General features: G+C 35.8%; 1 protein-coding gene across 1 annotated transcript in view; it reads left to right on the top strand.

Annotated features, from left to right (window-relative positions):
- Positions 1–22,897, top strand: part of Gpr158 (G protein-coupled receptor 158) — a 361,348-nt gene that overhangs the window by 201,026 nt on the left and 137,425 nt on the right. The window contains exons 3-4 of the mRNA XM_069998300.1: positions 2,094–2,196; positions 14,997–15,220. Of these exons, the coding sequence (XP_069854401.1) occupies positions 2,094–2,196; positions 14,997–15,220 (327 nt within the window). The remainder of the gene's footprint in view (positions 1–2,093; positions 2,197–14,996; positions 15,221–22,897) is intronic.

Genomic DNA, 22,897 nt, shown 5'->3' with positions numbered 1-22,897 from the left:
CTAGTGCTCTACCACTTGAGCCACAGTGCCACTTCCGGCTTTTTTTCTTTTTGCTTATGTGGTGCTGAGGAATGGAACCCAGGGCCTCATGCATGCAAGGCAAGCACTCTACCACTGAGGCACCTTCCCAGCCCACAATTTTCTTTTTTTATGAGCACATTTTTAAATTATTGTCAAGGTTGTTATACAGAGGGGTTACAGTTATGTAAGTAAGGTAATAAGTACATTTCTTGTCAAACTTGTTTCCTCTTCCCTCATTTTTCCCCTGTTTTCCCTATCCCCAACCCCCTTCACACAAGTTGTACAGATTAACACCTAAACAAAGTGTTTTATCTATTAAGTCTATAGGAACTCATTGTGCCCTTAGAATTTATTTTGTAAATATTTGTTAATTCACTTGAATTATGTAATATAAATATACCATCTTATTTTGCTTTTCCTCAAGAACTATTTTTAAAAACCAGGTGCCAGTGGCTCACACCTGTAATCCTAGCTACTCAGGAGGCTTGAGATTTGAGGATCGCAGTTCAAAGCTAGCCTGGACAAGAAAGCCTGTAAACCGCCCAGAAAACTAGAAGTGGCGCTGTGCCTCAAGTGGTAGAGTGCTAGCCTTGGGCTGAAGAGCTGAGGGACAGTGCCCAGAGTTCAAGCCCTACAACTGACAAAAAAAGAACTATTTTTAATTGTAAGGCATAATTGGATATAAATGTGTGAAAAAAGAGGTATATTCAAAAAATTACATTAGCAAAAGGTCCTTTCCAAAGATCCTTTTCAAAGATTTCTTGCTATGTCTCTAACTTTAGAAAATGTATTAGCTTTCAGGGCCTTATTTTCTGTTTGTTGGCATTTCATATATGAAATATTAAGCTTGCTGACAACCATTTAAGCTTAACTAAGTGCAGAACTATTATTTAAATTATTTAGAATTTTCTCTCAAAGGCCTATGAGGTCACTGTATAGCTTTATGCCTCCTAGATCCTAAATTCTTTAAGATTAGAGTGGATAAAGAGCAAAGAGATGGGGCTTGGGTAGAGACAATAGAAAATAATTTGTGTTGACTAGATTTTTGAAACACTTGTTTTACTTATGTAGTACTCATAATTTAACTGATGTTATTTCTTGCTTATATACTGAATGAAGCAAAAATGAAGAATAATAAACTGAATTTTACTTGGGTTGGTGATTTTGTTAAAGAAGACAAGATTACATTTTCCTAGATATGTCTGTTGTCTATTGGTGTGAAATAATTACAAATCTGGCCAAGACATTTTTTTTATGCAAATGTAAAAGAGTTTTCTTTCTTTCTTTCTTTCTTTTTTGTCATGGGGCTTGAACTCTGGGCCTAAATGCTTTCCTTCAGCTCTTCTGCTCAAGGCTTGAGCTCTGCCACTTGAGCCACTGTGCCACTAAGGTTTTCTGGGTGGTTTATTGGAAATAAGAGTCTCACAGACTTTTCTGCCCAGGCTGGCTTTGAACCGCGATCCTCAGATCTCAGCCTCCTGAATAGCTAGGATTACAGGCATGAGTTACTCATACCCGGCTTAGGGTTTTCTATGAAAAAATTTAAGTACAGAGACTTTGGGATTATTTATTTGTATTTTTCTCTGTTATATTTGCATGTAAAATGATTTGTTTTTATTCCAAGGATGAGTATTTAATTCAGAAGAGCAATTTCTGTAACTTAACTTCCATGTGTCTGTTTATCTACTACCTATGTGCCCTTGCTTTGGCAGAAATACTTTGTAAGGAATGACTTCTACAATATGACTTTATAAATATTTCTTAAGGCAACAGGATGATCTGTAGAGCATAACAAAAAAACAAACAATGTCTAGTAATTACCCTCTGGCAACTGAATGAGTTAAAGGTAGATAGCAACTGCAGCTATAATGACATATATTTAGAAAGCAAGCTGAAATTGTTACTTCTGTTAGCAAACAAACCTAAAATAAAAGTTCAGAAAAGAGACATTTTATTTCTGGAAAATGTGTTAGTTTTGTTAACATTTTCAGTGATGGATATGTGTGAATTTTCATAATGTGAAATAAACTATGATCGACGATGACTATATTGCTGTGTTTTCTTTTTCCTAGTGTATGCCAATTAAAGGCCTCGGATTTGTACTTGGAGCCTATCAGTGCATTTGCAAAGCAGGCTTCTACCATCCTCGAGTCTTCTCAGTGAACAACTTTCAGAGTAAGTGCTTTCAAATTCTATGCATGGATGACCTAGATCCTTGATACTTAAATTCTCTAAACCATCTCAGAGTTCTATTATTAATCCTCATTTATCTGTCATTCTTTGATCATTTAAGGAATTTGAATTTTCTTTTGTCATATGTAGTGCTCTGGACTACCACAAAATACATGCCTGTTTTGGGTGTATTTTACTTTTAAAAATGTATGTATTAGGTAAGAGAATTTGGGATTATTATTTGATAATTACTGCAAACAATTCCTACAATTAATTTTGCCAGTTTTTCATTTCATTTATTTATCAATGGGCTCATCTGTTAGTTTTCCAAATTTTGTGAAAAGCTACACACAGTGAGCAGCTTAAAGTCATATAAACTTACTGTCATACAGTTTCCATCGTTGAGGTTGTGAGTCATGTCCTAGCCAAGTCCTCTGTTAGGTCTCCAAGTGAAACTCAAGTATCATCTAATGTGATCTCTTAGGGCTGAAGGTGCTTTTGAGGCCTGAGGTCCTCATTTTTCATGCTAGATGTCTTCCTGGGGTTATTCTAGCCACCAGACCCTTTTACAACATAGACATATACCTTCTTAAGAACCAAGCTTCCAGAGGAACCTCCCCAGCCTGCTAACATAGTCATGAATAACGAAGTGTAACCATGAAAATGGCTATCCTGCTATTTTGCCATGTAATGTCATCTAACCAAAGGAGAGAATAGTCCATCATATTTACATATTCATCCACACTCCAAGTGAGAAGTTATACAGTATTTATACTCCAAAAGTGAAAATGAGTCATCAAGTTACCTTATTCTTCTTCCAGAAAAATGTTATGATTTAAATATTGATGGTTCTTCCTCTTGAGAATGCAGTATTCTGTATGTAATAGCTTGTAGCAAGCAACCAGGAGTATAGTGGTTAAAAATGGTGGTTTAGGGCTTGAGGTGTCACTTACGTAGTAGAACACTTGCTTAATAAGCATGAGGCCCTGAGTTCACAGACCAGTCCTAGATAAAAAACAGAGCTGAGTTTTTATCAGTTTTGGGGTTGCTAAAACTGAAGTAAATATTTTTATATAGATAGCCATTAATCTTTGTTAGCCCCATTATTGGTTTTATTGTAATACTTCTTATTGTAATAGTTCAAGTATACTTTAAGGCACATATCAGAATCTATGGGAATTTATAAGTTTATTGATAGAATTTTTTGCACTATTTTAGAAAGCATTATTTTTTATTTTGAGACTACACTGAACTTTGTATTGAACAAGTTTCTGGAGATGTGGAATTATTTTTTCTATCTTCAATCCATGTGTTTTAGAGTTTAGCTTTTGCTCTGAGTAATAGTTGTAGGCAAGATTTTAAATGTTCTCCCAGATTTGTCTTCCAGATATATTTCAAAATCATTCTCCTTAAGTAGGAGGGAGGCCTGTCAATACAAATGGTTAGTTGCTCCCTTGTTGAGGGATATTTTAGTCCATTTAAGTATACTGAAGTTGAATAAGGTTCATCACAAATGAAGGAATGGAGGAAGAAAAGGAAAGAGACAGACAGAGACAGAGAGACAGGGAATGAGAGACAAATGATTGAAAGATTCCTGTCTTTCGTTTGAAGAAGCAAGCTACCTTACTGTGAGAAGGCCACGGGGTTACAGACTTCATCACAGTAAACTCCACTTACAGTTAGTATGAAAACAGGGACCTTAGCCTCACAATTGCAAGGAAGTAAATGCTTCTAACAATTGGAATGGACTTGGAAGAGGACCAAGAACTCCCAATGAGAATTATGATGACTGAAATCTTGATCCCAGTAGGTGAGACCATCATTGGAGAACACAGTTAAACTATACCTAACTTGGAATCAATAGAAACTAGAAAATAACAAATAGATGATTTAAACTCCTAAAATTTGGAAATTTATTACACAGATGTAGAAAAAACACAACAACAATGACGATGATCTATTCATGATAGCATTGCTTTTCTGTATATCAAATCATGACAATGACAAAGCTACTCTGACATTCTTCACAGTTAGAGGCCAGACAAAAACATATGATTCATAACACTGAAGGATTAAGGGAATAAGTTTTAGCTTCTGTTCTGTGAAGGTATTTTGTATCTGGTTTACCCACATTTGTTCTCAGCTCCCACTATGTGACTGAAATAAAACATCTAAATATTGTAGAACTAGAGAAATGACTATGCCATTTGCTTGTAACACCACTATGAGAAACTGGTTAACCTTTAACAAGTTATCTTTATTTAATTTGCACATTCCTACTCTCTTCCTTATTTTAAAAGGCAATGGGTTTAAAAAAACTGGACATACTCTAAGAAAAGTCTGCTTGTTTGCTTTTTATGTTTTTGTTTTTCCTTTTTATTGTTTGTAAGTCTAACTCCCACACTATACACATTACAGCCACAGCAGAGAGATCATAGTTTTCAAAATAAACAAAAAGATCTATAATTGGGGTATAGCTTTGACCTCAGCATGTACTTAACCATAGCTGACCTTCCTTAGTGACAGAGCAGAAAGGTACCTATTGCTATAATCTGAAGAAAGTAAGTACCTGTTGACAAATCTATTTTTCCTGATCACCTTGTCAGGTAGCATGAAAATCCAACATAAATCACTTCTTGTCCTAAAGAAAAAGTACAACCTGACTGAGAATATGACCTATAGTATATCAGGTTTATCATCCAAGGACTATACCAAAATTTTTATACTTCTTGTTTATTTCTAGGATATATCACATATCTCTGCATGTAGATATGTTGTCATTTAATGATATCATCCAGAAAAATTACATTGTTATTTCTATATGCTCTTGAGGAGGCATACATACCATAAGAAATGACTGCATGTAGCCCTGAAGCAAAAGGTGAGAAAACATTGGAGCTAAGTGCTGTGGCTAATGCCTATAATCCCAGCTCTGCAGGAGGTAGGACAAGGGATGAACTTGGCTCAAAGCCAGCCTATGCAACAAATAAGACCTTATCTCAACAAACAAGCCAGAAATAATATTTATTTATTTTGCTGGTCGTGGGTCCTGAACTCTGGGCCTGAGTGCTGTCCCTCAGCTCTTCAGCTCAAGGCTAGCATTCTACCACTTGAGCCACAGCACCACTTCCAGCTTTTTCTGCTTATGTGGTGCTGAGCAATTGAACCCAGGGCCTCCTGTATGCAAGGCAAGCACTCTACCACTGAGGCACCTCCTCATCCCTGATATTTCATATTTCTGATCCTAGATATTTTGAAAGTGTTAATAAGAGGATTATAGTTCAGGCCGTTCCTGGAAAAAATCTTTGAGATCATCTCTGAAAATAAAGAAAATATAGTTGGCAGTGTGGCTTAAATGGGAATGTGCCTGTCTATCAGGTTCAAGGCCCTGAGTTCAATCTTAGTACTGGGGAACAAAAGCATTAGAGACTGAAAATATGAGATAACAAGAAAACTGCCAAATTCCATGGCATTATAACAAGGACTCAATGGGTGCGGTTAAATAAATGAACACACACACACCAACACATACATCCACAAGCATATACAAGTGTCAACTGTTAATGATACTCATAGAGCTAATCCTTAAGCCCCTCTTCCCATATTTCAAATATTTTATTACTTTAAGTACTTCTTCATGTATTGGAAGGATGCTCTGGCAGCACTGAGAATGCCAATGGGAAGGAAGAGCCCAGGGGTTTAAGAGGCACCAGGAAGGAATATGGTTCCCTTGCTTACTAGGGAGAATGGGATATAGGAACTGCAAAAACATCCTAAAGATAAAATTCACCTATTCATAATGCAAGTCTGTAAAAACACTCCAGTTTCTCTTGTAGTTTTGTATCCACTTTGGAAAGAATAACTAGGCTTTGATGCTAACCTCTTAGAGAAAATGAAAATGTGGAGGTTGAAATAGTTCATTAAAATGTGAAGTGATTTTTTTAAAATCCTTACTTAGTTCTAGGCCCATAGTAAACAAAAGGCCTGTAAAGACTAACAGGTATATATTCAAATGACAGGATTTGAAATTGTGCTGACAGCACAGAGACCTTCCCAGCATCAGTCTTGACATCTCTGTGTGTCTATGTGAGCTGATAGGATCTGACACCTAAAGAGCAGCTGGATCTCAGGGTAACTAAGTGCTGATGCATAGCTGCCTATCAGATCCAGGATGTTCACTTCCAGGGTAATGAAATACAGGATGGTAACAATCTCATCATCTTCCTCAATTTTACCTTTCTTAGGATGGATTCTGTCTTCAGTGAAAACTCTTCTTTTTTATTGGACATACTATGTCTTTTTTTTTTTTCAAAGAGTTTGTTTTATTGTTGAGGTGATAGACAGAGGGTTACAGTTACATAAGTAAGGCAATAAGTTTATTTCTTGTCAAACTTGTTATCCCTTCCCTCATTTTTCTCCTACTCTCCCTCCTCTCACCCCTATCCCCAAGTTGTACAGATCATTTCCAACATATTGTCTTATGTATATTGCTGTTGCATTGGTTTCCACCTTGTCCCTTGTCTCACCATTCTGTGTTCCCCCTCCCTTCCCTAATTCCAAATAAATGAATATACAATACGAGGGTACCAGAATCAAATACAGTGACAACAGGGGATATACCATAGGGGGAAGAACATACAAAGGAAACAAATCTTTTAGTCTTGTTTCGTATGCTTTTTGGATTCACTTCAGTTTGTCTATTATTTTCAGATAAATACCAATTAGCAAATAATCACTAGCTAAAAATAATAATTTCTATATGGCAAACTGTAGTGTATTTTTGTGAGAAGAGTATGGCAGTGGAAAGAGGCAAAATATAGAAATCTTAAAGCAGTGTAGCTTGGGAAGAAAGAGGATATTCCTTGAAAGAGGTAGAAGATAAGGATGCTGAGCTAACCTGTATTAGTGCTGATTCTTTTTCTTTTTGTCATGTGTGGGGGTGGAGGTGGGGAAGGGGCGGTTCCACCCTTTCTCTTCCTCTTTGATTCCATGCCTGGAGACTGGAAATGTTTGTCTTTCTTCAGACAATACATTAGATAAAAACATTGCATCACTATTAAATTTTCCAATATTGACCGTTATAAGTGGTTTAGATGAGGATAACCTTTCCTAGGACTTACAGACTCAAGTGTATGTGGATGAGGAGACATAGTATCTTCAAACTATTGTCAAATGACTCAGAGAAAAAATAGTAAGTATACAAAATTGCAAACATTTATCAAGAGAATATGAATGACAACTATAGCAAGAAATGTAGGTAAGGATATATGACATTCTGTGTAACACTCCAAAGTTTTTCTGTAAAATTTAATTTATTTCAAAATTAAGACCTTGGAAAAGTATCCTATTACAAAAATTACTATCTTTTAATTCAGAGGACTGAAATTTTTCAGTAAATGTGAAGCAAACTACAAAAATTTAACAAAGTAAATTCATAGTTATCTTAGGTTTCAATAATTAAGATCTAAGTTAAATAATTTAATATTTTAAATATTTACTATTTAGTATTTGGAATTAAGTAAATATTTGTAATAACATACTATTTAATATGTTAAATTAATATAAATAAATATATTTACCATAATTTGATATTTAAATATTCAATATTTGAAATGTTAAGTAGATTTTTTCTTACATGATACAATGTGTTTATTAAAGAAACATAAAAATGGGTAGAATTGTAGAAATTGAAATGGCATTTTAAAGTTTATTATTTACTTAATAATGTCCACTTTGTACTCTCTACATCAATGTCTGTATAGGATCTTTCTAAAAACCTCGGTATTGTTGGGCATCAGGCTCATGCCTGCAATCCTAGTTACTCAGGAGTTTGAGATCTGACCATTGTGGTCATCCCAGGCAGGAAAGTCTATGAGATGCTTATCTCTAAGTAGCCACCCATAAAATCCAGAAATAGAGCTGTGGCTCAAGTGGTAGACCACTAGCCATAAGCAAAAATGCTCAGGGATAGCACCCAGGCCCTGAGTTTAAGCACTAGGACTGGCACTCACATGCATAAACTTTGTATTATATGCGTTTCCTTGAATATAATTTTAATGTTTTCAGAGAATTCCATTGAATAAATGGAATTTATTAACTACTCTAAGGGTTACAATCTAACTGGTTTCTATAAATATAAATTTATACTCATTTAAAAAATAGTGACTTCATATTCTTCTGTTTTCAAGGTAAAAAAGTGAAGCTAAGTATGTAGTTAACCACACTGCTCACAAATACTTATAATTTATTTTGGCAGGCTTCTGTTTAAATGTTTTAGGTTGCTCAAAAATTATAGAAATGCTCCTGTAATATTTTCCTAAGATCCTTCTCTATATTCATGTTCAAGGTAGCATACTTAATGCCTATTTATGGAACTAAAAAGCTCTTATTGCCAAAATAATAACTGTTAATTTGTCATTTGTCTTCTGGAAATATTTTGGGTTTTTTTGTTGTTGTTTTAAATAAGTTTTTTATTGTGAAAATACAGTACAGTACAGTTACATGAGCAAGGTAATGAGTACATTTCTTATCAAGCATTGTTGCCTCCTCCTTTGTTTTCCCCCTACCATCCCTTTGCTCCCATCTCCACAACTGCACCCCCCACCTAAATTGTAAAGTTTGTTTTTCAACATCCATATTTAAACAATTTTTCCTTTCACCTCCCCAAATTATACCAACATCAAATACAGTGAAAACAGGGGTTATACCGTGGAAGAGGGACATACAAAGCAACAAAAAAAAATCATGTGGTACCTTATAAATACGTTAGAAACAATAGCAAGAAGGAAAATACCACTTGTGTCCCTATCTTGGGGTTCATTTCACTTAACATAATCTTTTTTTTTAAATTGTGAAAATGCCGTACAGAGTGTTACAATTACATGGGCAAGATAATGAGTACATTTCTTATCAAGCAGTGTTGCTTCCTCCTTTGTTTCCCCTTCCCATCCCTTCCCATCTCTTACCCCTTTTCCCCCTGCCCCCTACCACCTCTAGGCCAGAGTTGTAAAGTTTGTTTTTCGACACAACTTGTACATGTCATTGTTGCAATGGGTCCACCTGAATCCCTATTTAAACGACTTGTTTTTTCCCTTTCCCTCCACAAATTATACCAACATCAAATACAGTGAGAGCAAGGGTTATACTGTGGGGGAGGGCTATACAAAGCAACAAAGAAATCATCTTATAAATATGTTAGAAACAATCGCATGAAAGAAAAAAACATTTGATTACTTATCTTGGGGTTCATTTCACCTAACATCAACTTATCTGACCTTTTCTGCTTGTCTCAGACATATACTAGTTATTGTAAATAAGGGAAACCATGGAACCTATGTTTCTTTGGTGCCAGGCTTACTTCACTTAATATAATTTTTTCCAAGTCTTTTCTGGAAGTATTTGTTTTATCTAAAAATTCCATGTACTCTCTTCAAGTCTTGAAGCTTTAGCAAGGCAGATTGGCACTCCTGCATGAAGGAACTGATATATACTTGTCAGATGATCACCCAGCATGGTTTCTACACATAGTTTCCCATATTTACAAAATCATTTATACTAACCTTCTATTCTTAGTATATTTTTCTAATTTCTAGTATCTTGAAAATTACCATTTTGAATGAATAACCCAAGTAGGTTTGAAAACGTTTTCAACTAAATGTTTGTATTGCATATGAGTTCATTCTTTTGAGAGAGTCCCTTCATCATTAATAATTGTTTGCCAAGTATTCAATATGTCTTAAACATTGTATTTGGTGCTGAGATACACAAATAATGCCACCTGTCCTCAAGGAATGTAAAATATTAAATAATCCTAAGTTTATGTGACATCCAATAGGTTAAAAAGGTCATTATTATTATATAGTAGTTGTATGATTTGTAGGAGCTTAGATTCCTTTCAACTAAATAGAGAATTTCGGCACAAATTCATAAGCTATTTTTGGAATATAATATATTAGTTTAATATTTTGAGTCCTACAGAAAGCTCTTCAATGTGAAAAGCTGTATCTTTAATTTTAGTTACTTGCTTGACCTTTAGAAAAGAAACAGTTTTTTAAAATCACTTTGTGTCCTTTATAGAACCTTGTGTGTGTGTGTGTGTGTGTGTGTGTGTGTGTGTGTGTGTGTTTGTGTGTGTGTGTGTGTGTGTGTGTGTGTGTTTGGTTCCTTTTTTAAAACTTTGAAGAGAACTATGCCTTATTTCCTTAGTTTGCAAATAAAGCTGAGTCAGTTGTCTTTTGGTAATTCATAGAGGAGACCAATCCCATATCCTCTCCGGACCCCTCTTTGGCTTCAAACTTGCTAGGACAGCAGCAGCAGCTATAAATGCAGATAGCTCAGCAAAGAAGGCCTTGGGAAAGTATAGTAAGTCTTTACAGACTTACTATACAAGGACCTTTTTACACCCAGTGACATTAGAATGAGACACTTAGACAATATTCAGTAACCAGTCCACTAACCAATCCACAAACACTGGCAATGTTGTAGACACTCTTTAGGAAGTGAGAAGGCGGGGTTTTCCTGCACTGTCAGGCAATTTTCAAACCCCAACTAGAACATCAGCCTAACATAGAAGGGGTAAGGGTGTTGAACATGTTGAGCTATGTGGTCTTTCCAGCTCTAACTCTGTGGCCAATCTTTATCAGCTGCACAACACTTGGGATTTCAATGGTGCTCTGGAGATTTTAGTGGTGAGGGCAGAAAGGAGGAGGTCTTCTTGGCCTCAGTCAGTGATTTCACATGGAGCAATGGCACCAGCCCACGTATCCTTGGCTTATCTTCTTGGTAAACCAAAAATCCACATCTTTCCAGAGGCAACAGTCACTCTAGAACTCGGTGGTTTTCCAAAAGGTGCCTTTCAAGTAACCCACATAGTTATATTGTATAGCTGCCTCCATTTTTCATGTCCTTAATCTTAAAATGTATGACTAATATTTGCTTCTATATTTTCTTTTATTCTTTACTACAAAATAGTTTTTAAATATACTCATCCTCCATGTAGAACAAAACCTTTTCTTCTTCCAGTGTTACCAGGGTAGATATAAAGAACTCTCAGAGTTAATTTCTCTAACTGTACTATTCATTACCCTCGAGCTTGCCTTCAACTGTATTTGAATCAAGGTTGTACAGAAGAAAGTAGAGCACAAAACCAATATTCATTTTTCATTGGATTCATATTATTTGATGCATACTATTTCATTTAATACATATTATTATTAACTGTGAGATTTTCATACTTTTTTCATTCAAGGGAACATTTGAAATAATATTTGTTTATCACTTATTTAGTCCTTAGACCCAAACAAGCTAATTCAAACATGTATCAGTCTTTGGAATGTAACACCATGAAGGTCATGGGTTTAAATTGATTAACTCTCTTAGCCTTTCCTCAGACATCATATTTAATCACATCCCTGAGTTCCCAATCAATCTTAGTATACTGTTGTTATGATACTTGAACTGTCTTCTTCATATTCCTAATCATTATTCCTTATAGCGTGCTCTATCATTCTTCTTCTAACACTGATTTAGCTTCTGCACTCCCTGTCTTGTATTATTTCTTACTTAAAAAAATTATTTCCCCTGGATTACTTTCCCCTAGTTTTTACTTCAAATTTAAGTTGTCTGAAATCGAATTTTAACATTTCCACATAGCTCTTCTCTACCGTCCTTTTTCCCCTTTATATTGTTTTTCTGTCTAGTAACATTTTTATTATATATATATTTATATGTTTTTATTGTAAAAATACTGTACAGAGGGGTTATGGTTACATGAGTAAGGTAATAAGTACATTTCCTATTGAGCATTGTTACCTCCTCCTTTGTTTTTCCCCTACCATCCCTTTCCTTTCCACCTCCCCAAGTCCTCCCTCTCCCCCTGAAGTTGTAAAATTCGTTTTCAACATAGTATCTTGTACATCTCATTGTTACAATGTTAACAAGGTTAACAAGGTTAACAATATTAACCTGTATCCTTATTTCAGCATTTTGTTATTTCCCTTCCCCTCCCCAAATTAGAAAAAATGTATATATTCCGATGCATGGCACTAGAATCAAATACAGTGCAAACAGGGGTTATACCATGGGGGGAAGAACATACAAAAGAAACAAAAAAACACAGAGGACATTATAAAAACAATAGCAAGAAAGAAAAAACTACTTGTGTCCCTAATCTTCGGGTTCGTTTCACTTAACATCATCTTATATGGTCATATGTACATAGCTTTTGACTTTTTCTGCTTCTCCTAGACATATACTAGTTATTGCAATTAAGGGAAACCATGGGACCTATGGTACTTTGGGCCTGGCTTACTTAATACAATTTTTTTTCATGTCTTTCCATTTCCTAACAAATTGGACTATGTCATTCTTTCTGATGGAAGTATAGAATTCCATTGTGTGTGTCTGTGTGTGTGTGTGTGTGTGTGTGTGTGTGTGTGTGTGTGTGTGTGTGTGTGTGTATCACATTTTCTTGATCCATTCATCTACTGAGGGACATCTGGGTTGATTCCATATCTTAGCTATGGTAAACATAGTTACGCTGGTAGCTTTAGTATAGCCTGTTTGTGATTGGGTGAATACCCAAAAGTGGGATTGCTGGGTCATAGGGAAGGTTTATGTGGAGTCTTTTGAGGAACCTCCATACTGCTTTCCAAAGTGGTTGAACAAGTTTACACTCCCACCAACAATGCAGTAGGGTAGTAACATTTTTTAAGGCATCAATGAATTTCTTAATTTATTTTTGAATCTCCCGTGTTTGGAAAGATAAAGAAAAAGAGTCAGTCACCGTGATTTATATAAATTATCTCATTTAATTCCCATAGTAATTCTTCTTCTATCAGCAAGTAAACAAAGTGGCCAAATGAGAACATCAGAGCTATTGAAAGGTGGGAAACATGTCTGTTTATGATTCTAAATCCATTTATTTTTCATTATATAACAGAATGAAGACTGTTAAGTAACAAAGTATCCTGAATTATCAAAAAAACCTTCAATATGTTTTTGTTATTGTATTTACTGGAGAAATAGTCAATTGAAGTTCAGAAAGAGTATAAAACTTGAATGAGTTGATAGAAATAAAATTTCTGTTAAACATCATCATTAAAGTGTTAGCAGAGAACTTTCCCTAACTATTCATCAAAATTCTTTTTTTTATTGTGAAAATACTGTACAGAGGGGTTACAATTACATGGGCAAGATAATGAGTATATTTCTTATCAAGCATTGTAGCCTCCTCCTTTGTTTTCCCTTCCCATCCCATCCTCTCTCCCACTCCCCGCTCAGCCCTCCTCCCCCCCACCAAAGTTGTAAGGTTAGTTTTCGACATGATGACTTGTACGTCTCCTTGTTGCAATGGGTCCACCTGTATCCCTATTTAAACAACTTGTTTTTTCCCTTCCCCTCCACAAATTATAACAACATCAAATACAGTGAAAGCAGGGGTTATACCGTGGGGAGGGACATAAAAAGCAACAAAGAAATAATCTTATAAATGTGTTAGAAACAATCTCATGAAAGAAAAAAAAACATTTGAATACATATCTTAGGGTTCATTTCCCTAACATCAACTTAACTGACCTTGACTCAGACATATACTAGTTATTGCAAATAAGGGAAACCATAGGACCTACGTTTCTTAGGGCCTGGCTTACTTCACTTAATATAATTTTTTCCAAGTCTTTCCATTTCCTAACAAATGGGGCAATGTCATTTTTTTCTGATGGAGGCATAGAATTCCATTAAAAAATTCTTTTTTGTGTTGAACTGAGTTCATATTTGGAAATAGCTATTTTTTTCCAGTCTTGGGTTTGAGCTCTCCCCGAGCTCTTTTGCCTAAGTCTTAAACTGTACCACTTGAAGTACAGCAACACTTCCAGTTTTTCTGGTGGTTAATTGGAGATAAGGGTCTCAGGAACTTTTCCTGACCAGGCTGGCTTAGAACAATGATTCTCAGATCTCAGCCTCCTGAGCAGCTAGGATAGCAGGTATGAGCCACCAATGTCCAGTTGATTTATTTATTTATTTATTAGAACTTGTTGGATTTTTTGGTGTTTATCTCAGCTCGGTGTTAATCTTTAAATATTTGATTTCAAAGATAACTTATTGGATAACTGAGACAGAAGAATATAAAATTAAACAAAGGACCTATAGCAGCAGTAAGCAAATAGTGTGAAAATGTCCTGTGGGTATGAAAAGTGGAAAATTACATGATAGCTTATAAGTACATATTGTACTCTGAGTAAAGGATGTACCATTAGGCAAATACATACTGAAAAACAGTTGTTTAAGTGCCATTTCACCCAATTTAAACTTAATGAATTTGGTAGATGAGATCCTCCACTAAGTTAAGAAGCAATCAATCCCTCATTTTGGATTTGATGCCATATAGGTTAAGAAGTTCCAAAAGTGATGGGAATATTTACTTGGTCCATAAAAACAAATTACCTTCATCATCCTTCCTGTGGTTCATGGTCTAACAAGAATTTGTGGAATATGATTTGTGCTTGAGAAGGGAGTATTAGTTTAGTGAGTAGTAGATGATGATATCAAAGACAGCAGATTGTTCTTTGCCTTTGAGACATTTTGTTTCTATATTTTCTAATTTTTCTCAATTATTCTGAATGATACTTTTAAAACCAAGGGAAACAAAAACAATTCTGAGTCCAAAAGCCAAGTCTAATACCAAGAGAACTGACAAAATAGTTGATGGGAAGACAATTAAAGAAGTGAAGATGTGTTGTGACTGTATTCTATCTTACCTACCACAGAGGTGCAAATAACATTGAGGTTTTATTTGGAACTTTCAGGACGGGGTCCAGATCATCATTTCTCAGGAAGTGCGAAAGATGTGTCAGAAGAAGCCCATGTCTGTCTGCCCTGCCGAGAGGGCTGCCCCTATTGTGCAGATGACAGCCCGTGCTTGGTCCAGGAGGACAAGTATTTGCGACTTGCCATCATCTCCTTCCAAGCCCTGTGCATGCTACTCGACTTCATTAGCATGTTGGTTGTCTACCACTTTCGCAAAGCAAAGGTAAAACCCAGGTACCCTGGTTATGATCTTCCTTTCTATTAGGGAGTAACTTTTCTTTTGGGGGCAAATGGAACATCCAAATCCAAGTTACTTCTTTAATAAACAAAACTCTTTCTAAAATATGATTGAAAAAATTATATTTTTTAGCTTCTAAGGAAATGTAAAGGATCATAATGATAATTTAGTTTACTATCTTTTACAGAACATTCTCCTCTATTTAGCCTGGGGCTCAAATGCCTCATTGAATCGAAAAATACTTCTTTTTTTTTTTTGGTCAGTCGTGGGAATTCTGTCTGGACCTGGGCGCTGTCCCTCAGCTCTTTGGCTCAAGGCTAGCACTCTACCACTTGAGCCACAGTGCTACTCTCAGCTTTTTCTGCTTATGTGGTACTGAGGAATTGAACCTAGAGCCTCAGGCATGCAAGGCAAACACTCTTATCACTGAGCCACCTTCCCAGCCCCTGAAAGACTCTTCTTTTTTTTTTTTTTTTTTTTTTTGGGTCCGGTCGTGGGGCCTGAACTCTGGGCCTGGGTGCTGTCCCTCAGCTCTTCAGCTCAAGGCTAGCGCTCTACCACTTGAGCCACAGCGCCACTTCCGGCTTTTTTTTTCTTTTTGCTTATGTGGTGCTGAGGAATCGAACCCAGGGCCTTGAGCATGCAAAGCAAGCGCTCTACCACTGAGCCACCTTCCCAGCCCTGAAAGACTCTTCTTGACATCACCTCTTAGGCCACTTGGAGAACTTATTCTTCCTGATTCTAATGAAGTTGTTATTTTTTCCTATTTAGAAAGCTTTTTGTATTTATTATTTTAAATACTTAGTCATATTTAAACATGTTTAACAATTCACCTTATTTATTTGTTATATGCGTGTCAGTTCTGGGTCTTGAATTCAGGGCCTGGGCTCTGTCCCCAAGGTTTTTCTGTTCAAGGCTAGTGCTCTACCACTTGAGCCACAGTTTTACTTATGACTTTTTGCTGGCTAATTAGAGATAGGAGTCTCACAGGTGTTCCTGCTCAGGCTGACTTTGAATCACAATCCTCACATCTCAGCTTCCTAAATAGCAAGGATTACACACATGAGCCACCAGCACCTGGACTAGTCACATATTTTTGAATGCATTATACTTTGAAGAATAAATTTATTAATGATCTTGTTTTTAATTTTCTATTAGTACCTCATGGTAGCGACCCTGGAAGACTATAGGCAGCTTTTGAGAGCATGGATCTGTTAGTTCTGTTTAAGAAATCAATCTGGCATAGAACTTCTCAGTCAAGGGCAGAAAGAATACTAAAATGATCAGGGAAGAGTTTTCTAGGGAACTTTCTCCAACAGTCACCAACTAATTCTGTACAGCCAGGATTGTACTGGACTTGTAGTTCTACTGCTAACAGAAAGATGGTTGTATCACTCATAAGAAAAACTAAGCGTAAGGTGTCAATATTTTCTGACTTCAGATGAACTCACATTGGCAATGTTGTACAGATTGGTATAGATTGTAGAAATTATTACAAATATAGTGGTCCTCTTAGGAATTTTGAAAAAGAAAATAATTTTCTGTACTGTCATAAGCCTCAAGTAAAATAATATTTAAAGGCTGTGTTACAACTCTAAGCGAATATGTCCATTATGTTAAAGTTTTATATAAGGTTATTTCCAATAGTTTCACTAGGAGTAACAGGTAATGCAAATTAAAATCCAAGCTTTGAGTCAGCAGGAAAGTACAGATAGGAAAATTGTTCATTCAGTTACTATTTTGGGGGAGCAACAAACTACGTGCTAAGTTGTAGAACATAGTTGGAAACTGGAATTAGGGAATTAGAACCACCCAAGAAAAATTGTTGTGTTTTTTTTTTTTTTCCTTAAAGGCCACCAGTGGCAGGGCAGGTAGAATTGAAAGGTCTATTTAAAAAAATTGCTCTGAAATCTCCCTATTGGAATCAATATTAATTGATTTTAATCAGTAATGATTGCTATGATGAATTGGTGATACATGGTGGGTAGAATATTACATTGGCTATTAAGAAAACTTCCAGATAGACATATGGTTTAATCTATGTTAATGTTTTTTAACATTGCCACGGTTGTCAACTTTTCAAATTTACCTGGACCATCACAAGAATTGGCAGGTTACTGACCAAAATCTTACTTTATTTCCATGTCTGTCACAAAAATAGGTATATCTATATATAATTTTGGTAAAAATTTTAGATATAAGAAATAGGAATAAATTAGTTGTTATCTAGTTGAAGATGATTACCTTCTGAAAAGTTACTTTTTACAGAATATATAACATAATAAAAAAAAGTAATACATAGATCTTGTACATTGAAGAAATGAAATATTTAGGGCCATTTTGTCTTGTGACTTCAATTGCCAAAAGCAGTGTTTTAACTATAAAACTTACAAAACATTTCCAGTACAGAGATTTCAGATTTATAGCACTAGACTTAGTTTTCATGTATTTTTTTGCAACATTACTTTGATAAAATAGAAACCTGATGATCCTTTTTGGAGCAATGTTGATAATTTTAAAAGTATTACTAATCACATCCTCTATCCACTTGTAATTAAATGAATAAAGTGTACTTTATCCATTTACATCTATTTAATAAAAGGAAAAAGCAGTTGCAATGGAGAAGTTGCTATACAATTTGATTCTAGAATCAAATTGTTTTGGATTTGAATTCTGTCTCAGCACCTTGAATATTGCACATTTTTTAGAAAATTGCTTAGTATTTTTGTCTAGTTTTTCCCTGTTTAAAATTAGGTTAACACACATATGCAGAAAATTAATTCAAAAATGTAGCATAGGGGCTGGGAACTTGGCTTAGTGGTAGAGTGCTTGCCTTCACATGCATGAGGCCCTGGGTTCGATTCCTCAGCACCACATAAGCAGAAAAAAGCCAGAAATGGCACTGTGGCTCAAGTGGTAGGGCACTAGCCTTGAGCTGAAGAGCTGAGGGACAGCGCCCAGGCCCAGAGTTCAGAGTTCACAACCTACCAAAAAAAAAAAAAAATGTAGCATAGACCTAAATGGGAGATGAGAAACTAAGAAATGTTTCTTCGAAGAGAACATAAGCATCAATCTTCATGACTGTGGGTTAAGCAATGGTTTCAAAGCTGTAATATTAAAAGCATAAATAACATAAATAAATAGGTAAGCTGAACTTTATGGAACAGAAAACTTTTGGGTGTCAAAGAGCACCAAATAAAAAGTTACTCAGAATGGCAGAAAATACTTGTAAGTCATATATGTGATGAAAGAATAGCATCAAGATGGAGAATTCGTAACTAGCACAAAAAGACAAAAACATTTCATAGCTGGATGAAAGAGCTGAATAGCCTGGTGCTGGTGGCTCATGCCTGTAATCCTAACTACTAAAGAGGCTGAGATCTGAGGATTGCACTTCAAAGCCAGCCCAGGCAGGAAAGTCCATGAGACTCTAATCTCTAATATTTAAACCACTCAGAAAACTGGAAGTAGTGCCATAGTTCAAGTGGTAGAGCACTAGCTTTGAGCTGCAGAGCTGAGGGACAGCGCCCAGGCCCAGAGTTCAAACCCCACAACTTACAAAAAAAAAAAAAAGAGGTGAATAGATATTTACTCAAAGACAATATATATTAAAATAAGACAATAAATATATGCAAAGATACTTAGAAACACTGATCATTAAGAAAATGCAAATGGAGGGTTTGAGGGGAAGGGAAAGAGGGAGAAAAATGAAGGGGTTAGGTAACAAGTTCGATAAGAAATGTACTCACTACCTTACTTATGTAACTGTAACCTCTCTGTATAACATCTTGAGAACAAAATTAAAATAAAAAATTAAAACAAGAAAATGCAAATCTAGTCAAAACTAGCATAGCTATTTTTTCCCCAAAACAGTAGCTAGTGTTGAAAATAGAGAAATTGAAACTCTTATTAGTGCTTTAAACTGTAAAATGGTGCAACTACTTTTGAAAACAACTTGAGAGCCCCTCAATATGTTAAATTTTTGCAGCACTTACGAGGCAGAGGTAAGAGGATTAAGGCCAAGGCTGGTCTATGAAAAATCCTAAGAACCTATCTTAAAAACAAACTAAAAGCAAAAGGAACTGAGGTGAGGATGTGACTCAAATGGTAGAGCACATGCCTCGCATTGACTTAGGACCTGAGGTGAATCCCTAGGGTTAAAAAACAAAAAACAAAAAAAACACCAAACATATAAATGTTGTGGTTAAAATATAAAATGGATTCCATGAGAAAGGGGCCATTTTTCTAACCCAGTGTTGGACAACAGATCTTTCTTGGAATTTTGTCATAGCAGTGGTAACAGGAAAAGTGAGTCACTTATTTTAGGATAAAACTATCCAATAGAGAGATGGCTTGAATGTGGGTGGGGTTATTTCCTGTCAGCACTCAGTAGTTTTTCCCTGAGGGGCTAGCTCCAGAGACACTCTGTGGCCCAGCCTGGAGCCACTCTCAGGGTTTATGTTGTATCCAGATTTGAATTTTTTTAATAAGATTTTGTGTGTGTGTGAAAATACTGTACAGAGGGGTTACAGTTACATGAGCAAGGTAATGAGTACATTTGTTATCCAGCATTGTTGCCTTCTCCTTTGTTTTTCCTCTACCCTCCCTTCCCTCCCACCTCCTCAACTAAACTCCTCACCCCCTTCCCCTCTCACCCCCGCCTAAATTGTAAAGTTCGTTTTTCGACATAGCATCTTGCATATCTCATTGTTGCAATGGATTAAGCTGTATCCCTAGTTGAACAATTTTTTTCCCTTCCCCTCCCCAAATTATACCAACATCAAATACAGTGAAAACAGGGTTATACCATGGGGAGGGACATTTATTTTTCTTTTATTCTATTGCAGCTGGGAGAGCTTCCCATGCTGCAGAGGGGCTGGGCAGCCTCTAGCTCTGTTTACCTGGTGAAGAAAGTTGCCTGCCCTGGGTGGGAGCTATCTCTACCTGGTAAAGAAAATTTTCCCCTGGGTGGGACTGAGCCCCTGCTAGATGCTTCTCAATCCAATCAAGTTGGCAGGACATTTTTGTGGTGTCTGTGTTATGTTTAACTGGCATATAGATTTCATGACATCACCACATAGTCACTGTAGCTACAAGTCATACAGAATCAGCCTCAGAGTTCTTTTCACACAAAGGACTTGGAGCAGGTTCTATGAGAGAAATATATTTATGCTCCCAGATTTTGAAAGATAAGAGGATAACGAATCCTTTTCGTAACTTTCAAAAACGTTAGTGTTTTTTGTGATTGTGGCTCACACATGTAATCCTAGGTACCCAGAGCTGAGGATTGCAGTTTGAAGCCAGCCTGGGCAAGAAAATTCATGAGAATCTTATCTCCAATAAAACTACTTAAGAGAAAGCTGGAAATTATGAAGCTGTGATGTAATAGTGAGCCATGCTGAGGCCAGAATAGGTATAATCATAAGGAATGATCTAAAGAGAAATGTACTTACTCCCCTGCCTACAAAAAGACCCTGAAAGAGAGAAAGGAACACCTGGTTGGGAAAGGGATCTAATCTAGAATCTGACTTGTTCTCTGCTGCCCCTTTCATTAGCATGTGAGCCATATAAATCTTCAGGCATTTTCACCAGGATTCATTGCATGTCATATCCTAATGGCCTTTAGCTCCTTTAGGGCCTGCTGGAAGTGGATCACTTCAGAACATGGGCCATTTTATTTATTTCTGTGAACTGACAGAAATATTCGTATTAACAAATCAGAAACAGGAAAAGTATGAACTTTATTAAATACAGAATATGATCCTTCTCTTTTAGGCAGCAAGAAAATGTGCTGCAATGTCAGCAAAGTGTTTCTTCTCCATTGAAAATCAGGTGATCATATTATGAAGTCCATATTGATATCAAAACTGTGATGAGAATCTGTATTTTGAACACCTTCAAGTGAAAGATGTTTATCAAATACATGTAATTGAAAGAGGCTTAATCAGGCCCCAAAGTGAGCTCTATAGCAAATAACTAATGATTATTATGGATCATTTTAAATGAACAATGACATTCTGTTACATTTTAGGTAGGTGAAAATTTAAGGAGCACTCTGAATTTTCCTTCACAGAAACATTTCAGGAAAGAATTACTGTGCAGTGTCTTTATGACTTTTGTCAAAGATTAAAACTATCAGTAATTGTGAATTATTTTGAAAACAGTTTATCTTGTAAAATAGTAGCAGTTTTAATATATTTTAAGGAGACCAATTTAAAATGTTCTGGAATTATTTCTACAGTTTTTTACAAAATATTATGACAAGTAACATTTTTCTATTACCTATTCCAAAGAGAGAATATGGTCTCTTATGAATTAATAATGTTGTGTTGGTAAAATTTATTTCTGAATGGAAATTACAAAGATCTGTTGACAGGAAGAGCAGCTTATACCGTTATCAAAAAGTAATCTTTTGATAGATTTACTCTTAGTAAAATTCACCATTTTGTTTTTGAGTTTGGCAAGAAGAGAAAGTAATTGTTTAATGTGAATATACTATGGGTGATTTTTTCCTGTCCATTCCTGTAAGACTTCCTTTTTTCAATTATAAATTAATTTGCAAGGAAGATGATAATGCTAATTTCTGGTTTGGAAAATTAGATGTTTTAACATAGTGTGAACTAATTTTATAATGAAATTCTATTAGGCTAATGATGATGGTCTAATGTCTATTTTTTGTAAAGAAGACATGCATCACTTTTTATTATAGTGAACTATCTAAAATTTACCAATTTAACCATCTTAATTATATAGTTCAATGGTTTTGAAGACATTCACATTATTATACAAACATCATTACTATCCATTTTCAGCTTATGTTGTCAACAACAAAATATTTTAAGAGCTCTGAGAGGAGCTTAATCTTTCTGCTCAAATTCAGAGGTTCAAATAGAAATTATTAGGCTAGATTTGATAGTACACATCTGTAATCCCAGATATGTGGAAAACAGACCCGAGAGGATCATGATTTGAAGCCAGCCTGGGTAAAAGGTTAGAGACCTTACCTTGAAAACCTTGAAAAGAATTAGTTCAGCCGTGTAGGAGGCAGAGGAAGGAGAACTCTGGTCTGAGGCCCATCTGAGCAAAAATGTTAAGACCTAATCTTGAAAATAGCTAAAGCAAAAAGGCTAGGGGGATGTGGTTTAAAACATATCCTTAAGAAAAGTAATCTGCAAATTAGCTAAATAGTTTCATTTGGGGATGAAGCTACTGGGGCTTGAACTCAAGGTCTTACACTTGCTAGGAAAGTGAATTGAGATATGCCCCCCAGTCCTTTTGATTTTTAGTTTATTTTTCAGATAGAGTTTTTCACTTTTATTGGGCTAGCCTCAGCCTTGGTCTTCCTACCTTACCACCTGTGTAGCTGGGATCACCCAAGTGTACCACCATACCCACACCAAGCTTGTTTTTCAGATAAGGTCTCACTGATTAATTTTTTTTTTCAAGACTGGCCTTGAACATGATCCTCCTGTCTCCATCTCCCAGATAGCTTGGATTATGGATTTATTTATTTATTTAGCTAGCTAGCAATGGAATCATAAGAAAAATACTCAATAGAAAGTTATATAAAATATTACTTAAAAGTTTAGGCCATCTTAGACTTTGATTCTTCTATTTGTGATTTACAAATAGGAGATGAGAAGTGTATCACTAGGGATGAGA

The sequence above is a fragment of the Dipodomys merriami genome, unplaced genomic scaffold (genome assembly GCF_024711535.1).
Source record: "Dipodomys merriami isolate MVZ:Mamm:240054 unplaced genomic scaffold, mDipMer1.0.p SCAF_51, whole genome shotgun sequence".
In the NCBI taxonomy this organism is placed as follows: Eukaryota; Metazoa; Chordata; class Mammalia; order Rodentia; family Heteromyidae; genus Dipodomys; species Dipodomys merriami.
Note: the sequence above shows the minus strand (reverse complement) of the source record. Positions and strands in the feature narration are given on the sequence as shown.